This window comes from Neomonachus schauinslandi, chromosome X (assembly GCF_002201575.2).
Source record: "Neomonachus schauinslandi chromosome X, ASM220157v2, whole genome shotgun sequence".
Classification (NCBI taxonomy): Eukaryota; Metazoa; Chordata; class Mammalia; order Carnivora; family Phocidae; genus Neomonachus; species Neomonachus schauinslandi.
Genome location: NC_058419.1, coordinates 17,631,497 through 17,637,337, shown reverse-complemented (window position 1 = coordinate 17,637,337; position 5,841 = coordinate 17,631,497). Strand labels below are relative to the sequence as shown.

At 44.6% G+C, this 5,841-nt stretch overlaps 1 protein-coding gene across 1 annotated transcript in view; it reads right to left on the bottom strand.

Moving 5' to 3' along the window:
• Positions 1-2,573: 2,573 nt before the first annotated feature.
• The window catches only part of LOC110575422 (40S ribosomal protein S12-like), an 8,019-nt gene continuing 4,751 nt past the window's right edge, over positions 2,574-5,841 (bottom strand). The window contains exon 2 of the mRNA XM_044911922.1: positions 2,574-3,046. Coding sequence (XP_044767857.1) covers positions 2,574-3,046 — 473 coding nt within the window. The remainder of the gene's footprint in view (positions 3,047-5,841) is intronic.

Here is a 5,841-nt window from a genome sequence, read left to right as displayed (position 1 = left end):
CACACACACACACACACACTCACACTTTTTGTACCTTGCTTTTCACACTGTAAACTTTTCTAGGTAGATGCTTCATGGTCCTTATTATTTTAGTGACTGCAAACTACACCTAGGGGATTCAGTAGGATGTATGTTACAATTGTGTTGTTATTAGCCCTTTGGGTGGTCTCCAATGCTCTTCTATTGTAACTAACACTACCACCGGGAATGTGTATTAGCATAACGTCTTGTCTTTTCACCCAAATTTCTTTACTTTTGAGATTTTATTTATTTATTTGTCAGAGAGAGAGAGAGAGAGCGCCCGCGCACAAGTAGGGGGAGGGGCAGAGGGAGAGAGAGAAGCAAGCTCCCCGCTGAGCAAGGAGCCGAATGCAGGACTCGAACCCAGGACCCTGGGATCATGACCCGAGCTGAAAGCAGACACTTAACTGACTGAGCCACCCAGGCGTCCCTTCACCCAAATTTCTTACCATTTCCTTAAAGTCACCTCCTAGAAATTGATTACATCACCTCTGTAAAAATGTTGGTTGTTTTTTTCTTCCAGGGTAACTATGCTGTGATTTACAGCGAGAGGAGCACCTTTATCCCCCTTGAGTTTGATTACTAGTTTTGTCTGTTTTTTAAGCAAGCCTTTTGAAGTGAGTGGGATTTGAATGAAGAAAGATGGCTTAGTGAATAAAGCCTGGGAGGTTGTCCCATCTCCCATGATCAGGGAGACGTGGTGAGTGGAAAAAATGGATGAAAGTGCTTCGTGGGGAGGAAGGGACAGGGCAGTGGGGGATGAGTTTGGGAGGGAAAAATGGTGGGGCCAACCCCCTTGATGTGGCCCAAGTTGCAGGTGCAAGAAAGATGGATTTAGAAGCAGCAGTTTGGACCAGTTAAAAGCAAAAGAGCCTGGGCTCCAGGCATGAAATCAGCCTCAAGGATTTGGTGAAGGGATGGAAGAGAAGTGAATTTTGGATTATAGGGTCTATCATGTACAATGGGGAAGGAATCCTACACTCTCTAATTTATTGAATACTTCCCCTGTGCCCACGGTTTGGAGGCTATCCTAATGAATAATAACCCAAGGAGAGAGGTAATATCATTATCCTCATTTTACAGATGTAGAAACTGAAGGTCTGAGGGGTTCCTTGTCGTAGCCAAGGCCGCACTACAAGTGGCAGAAAGGAAGATTCGAAACCATGCCTTCCTACTTCAAACCTAGGGCCTTCAGGATCAAGAACAAGATTTGGACAGAGGACAGAAGAGACACAGCATTTATCCGGGCCATGAGAGCCTGGGGTCAGGCCTGGGTGGAGAAAGACCAATGATCGAGAGACATGCTTTCCTCTCCCCTAGATCAATGAAAGAATGTGTCTCCTGCTCAATTTCAAGTACCTCCTCTTTCTGTCCCAGTTAAAGTAGAAACAGTGTGTGCTTAGAGGGTTTGTACTAGACAAAGCCAGAGTTAAGTTTTCTTTCTTTTCAGAAATTATATTTTATTGTTTTTTTTTAGTATATGTGCTGCCGAAGCGAACACTTATATTTTTTTAAAGCAAGCTCTCCACCCAACGTGGGGCTCGAACTCACGATCCTGAGATCAAGAGTCACACGCTCCACGGGCTGAGCCAGCCAGGCGCCCCCAGAGTTAAGTTTTCAAAGGCACTTGTCTCCTACCCCCGTATTTCAACTTCTCGTTATTTTGCTAGAAAATGCCATTGGGTTGGAAACATGGATTGTGTTGGACTGGTCACCAATTCAGATGTGTTCTTATTCCCCCACTTTCTATTCGGCATATTCTCTTCGAAAGCATGGTTATATAACACACATCATGTGGAGATCTGAGGTGAGCCACCTCTCAACCAGGGAAACGTCTTAGTGTGGCTGGTTTCGAAGCCTGGGTTTCCAGAGCATTCAGTGCTCAGCGAGGGAGGAAACCCAGCTGGCCCATTGCCTTCTGAGACCAACAAACTTTTGTATAAAACAACAGTAACAACAGGTAATTATTTTGATCTTCAGATTCAGATTCAGATTCTCTCTCTTTTTTTATTTTTTTATTTTTTATTTTTTTAAGATTTTATTTATTTATTTGACAGAGAGAGACACAGCGAGAGAGGGAACACACGCAGGGGGAGTGGGACAGGGAGAAGCAGGCTTCCCGCTGAGCAGGGAGCCCGATGCGGGGCTCGATCCCAGGACCCTGGGATCATGACCTGAGCCGAAGGCAGATGCTTAACCATCTGAGCCACCCAGGCGCCCCTTCTCTCTCTCTTTTTTAAAAAATATTTTATTTTTAATTTTAATTAATCTCTATACCCAAGGTGGGGCTCGAACTCACAACCCTGAGATTGAGAATCGCACCCTCTACCAACTGAGCCAGCCAGTTGCCCTGCGCCCCCACCCCCGTCTCTCTTTATTTAAATTATATAAATATAAAAGAGATAATAATATTTATATTATATAAATATAAGAGAGAGAGAAATAATGGAAGGAAATACTCCAAAACGTTCGCATCGACATGATATGTGGCTGGCTGGTGGTATTATAGCAAATTTTAGATTTTTTTTCTTTGAGGAACAAGAGCTAACTCTTTAATTTGTTCGTTTCTTGCATTTGAAGTACACCTCAATGACATCCCTGGCCTGAGACTCTTTGCTGTCGTCCTTCACTATAACACAGCTGCAAGCAAGCCCTTGGCCTGGCGGGGGGTGGGGGGGCTCTCCCCCTGTGTCCGTTCCACAGAGGCCTCCTCTCTCCCCTCGTTTCTTGTTGTCATCAACCTTAATTAGGTTGATTTGGTGTTCAGCACAAAGGGCCTCCACCAACTTGACATACACAGGCTCGTCACAGTTGGATGCAAGCACACAAAGGTGGGCTTGGCCTTGTCGAAGGCTCTGGCAGCTTTTGTGAATTCCCGGTGCTAGGCCATCCTGGATGAGGGCGGTCTTCCGCACCTCTTGTAAAGCAGTATTAATGACCACGACACCTCCAGCCGCAGGGCCTCCCTCGGCCGGGGCCAGGGATGGAGCTGAATCTTGAACGCACCCCAGCCTCTGCCTCGGAACTGCAAGGAAAGAGCTAGCTTTTTATTATACTTTCCAGTGTTTTCCAAAAATGTCCGTAGCAAGGATGATTTGCGTTGCTATTTGGAAAAACAGGAAAACAGTAAGTTATTTATTTATTTTTTTCAAGATTTTATTCATTGACTTGAGAGAGGGAGCGCAAGCTAGAGAGAGCACGAGGTGGGGGAGGGCAGAGGGAGAGGGAGAAGCAGATTCCCCGCTCCCCGCTGAGCTGGGGGCCCCATGTGAGGCTGGAACCGGGACCCTGGGATCATGATCTGAGCCCAAGGCAGCAGCTCAACCGACTGAGCCACCCAGGCGCTCCATAAGTTGTTTTTTTTGCAGATTTTCAACATGTTTCATTTTATCAATAAACAGATTAATAATAAAAATATTTACTGACTACTGTGTCTTTAATTCTGAGCAGAAATTTATTTTTTATTTATTTTTTTTTTTAAAGATTTTATTTATTTATTTGAGAGAGAGAGAATGAGAGACAGAGAGCATGAGAGGGAGGAGGGTCAGAGGGCGAAGCAGACTCCCTGCCGAGCAGGGAGTCTGATGCGGGACTCGATCCTGGGACTCCAGGATCATGACCTGAGCCAAAGGCAGTCGCTTAACCAACTGAGCCACCCAGGCGCCCTGAGCAGAAATTTAAAGAACTTTCTATATTAACCTTAGGATATAACCTTTTTATTTGCATGTTTTTTTTTCTAGTCTTTTATAGTTGTCTATCATCTTTTTTTTTTTTTTTAAAGATTTTATTTATTTATTTGTGAGAGAGAATGAGAGAGAGAGAGCACATGAGAGGGGGGAGGGTCAGAGGGAGAAGCAGACTCCCTGCCGAGCAGGGAGCCCGATGCGGGACTCGATCCCGGGACTCCAGGATCATGACCTGAGCCGAAGGCAGTCGCTTAACCGACTGAGCCACCCAGGCGCCCTGTCTATCATCTTGATACCCAAAATATGAGGAAACTTTTACATCCATTTTCTAATTTAATGTACATAAGAATGTTAATATGCCATATCATGGCTATCTTGAAAATATATTCTGAAATCAGTCATTTCTCTACACCTCCTGTCATGACCTTAGTCCAAGCAGTCGTAACCTCTCACCTAGACCACCTTCAGAACCCTGTAAGTGTCTCTTGCTAAAACTAGCTCAACTCCCTTGAGTCCTAATCTCCTAGGTGCCTAAAGGCACTTTCTTTGTTTTGTTTTTTTTCATTTAAATTGTATTGACCAAAATTCTGCTCAAAAGATTTTTTTTAACAGTAAGAGTTGTTTATTTAAAATGCAGTTTGTTAAGGACCATCTAGGAGATCCATCACCTAATCTATTTTCATTTACCTAGCATCTTTTTATTTACCTGGGGTATTTTTATTTAGCGTTTAAAATGTGCTGGCCTGGAGCTAGGCACAGGGGTTAGGAGATTCCTAGGGAAAGGTGTAACTGTTTCATTGAGTGCCTGTTATTTATCAAGTACATTTTTTACTTATTTATTTTATTATTTTTTTAAGATTTTATTTATTTATTTGACAGAGAGAGCATGAGTGGGGGGAGGGACAGGGAGAGGGAGAAGCAGACTCCCCACTGAGCAGGGAGCTCGATGCAGGGCTCGATCCCAGGACCCTGAGATCACGACCTGAGCCAAAGGCAAATGCTTAACCGACTGAGCCACCCAGGTGCCCTACCAGGTGCATGTTTTTAAAAAAGTAATCTCTATGCCCAATATGGGGCTCAAACTCATGACCCTGATAGCAAGAGTCACAGGCCATACCGACTGAGCCAGCCCGGAGCCCCTACAAGGCACATTTTTGATGCTTACTCATTTCATCCTCCAACAATCCTGGGAAGTAGGTTTTTACAACTACTAGTGATACAGATGACCACACTGAGGCTCCCAAAGACCCTGTGCCATGACTGAGACCATATGCAGTAAGTTAGTGGAAATTCTGGGCCCAGAAGGCAGGTCCGCCTACTTCAAAGCTTGTGCTAATTATATGCTATTTTTCTCCCAAAATATATACACTCATACAGTATGATTCCTGGCCTTTTAAACCTTACAGTCTAGTTGATGATAAGATAAACACATACAGCAATACCCTGCAGTCGCTGGTTATGGACACTCATCACAGAAGTCCCTTGTGTATCCCAGCTGGAAATTCCACCTCTTGAGTGTTTGGGGAGGTTGTGCTGGCCTGCAGTGAATTTGGCTTTGATTGACCCCAACCAGGCCTCGGAAGTTTTTATGCTTTGACCATGGCCGGAACCACCATTGCTGTCCCAGATCATCAAATTGCAAATAGAAGTTTTATTCCAGTCGGCCTTTAACAATTAGGGCGGGGCTTCTCCAACTTGAATGCACATACCAATCACCTGGGGATCTTATTAAAATGCAGATTATGAATGAGTAGGTGTGGGGGTGGGGGCTGGGAGTCTGCATTTCTTTTTTTTTTTCCCCCTTTTTTGAATAGCAAGACTTTGTTTTGTTTTTGCAAGACTTTTTAATTTTTATTTATTTATTTTGAAAGTAAGCTCGATGCCCAATGTGGGGCTTGAACTCAAGAGCCCTAGGTCAATTGTCGCATGCTCTATCGGACTGAGCCAGCCAGGTGCTCCCGGAAGTCTGCATTTCTAATAAGTTCCCAGGTGATGCTGATAATGCTAGTTTGAAGGTTGGGGAGCAGACGCTAAATGGAGTTAAATGAACTAACCCAGACCCAGACCTCCATCCTGTCTCTGAGCCCCAGGCAGAGTGCTGAGCTGCTCTTCATCTCCCTGTGGGCCAGAGGAA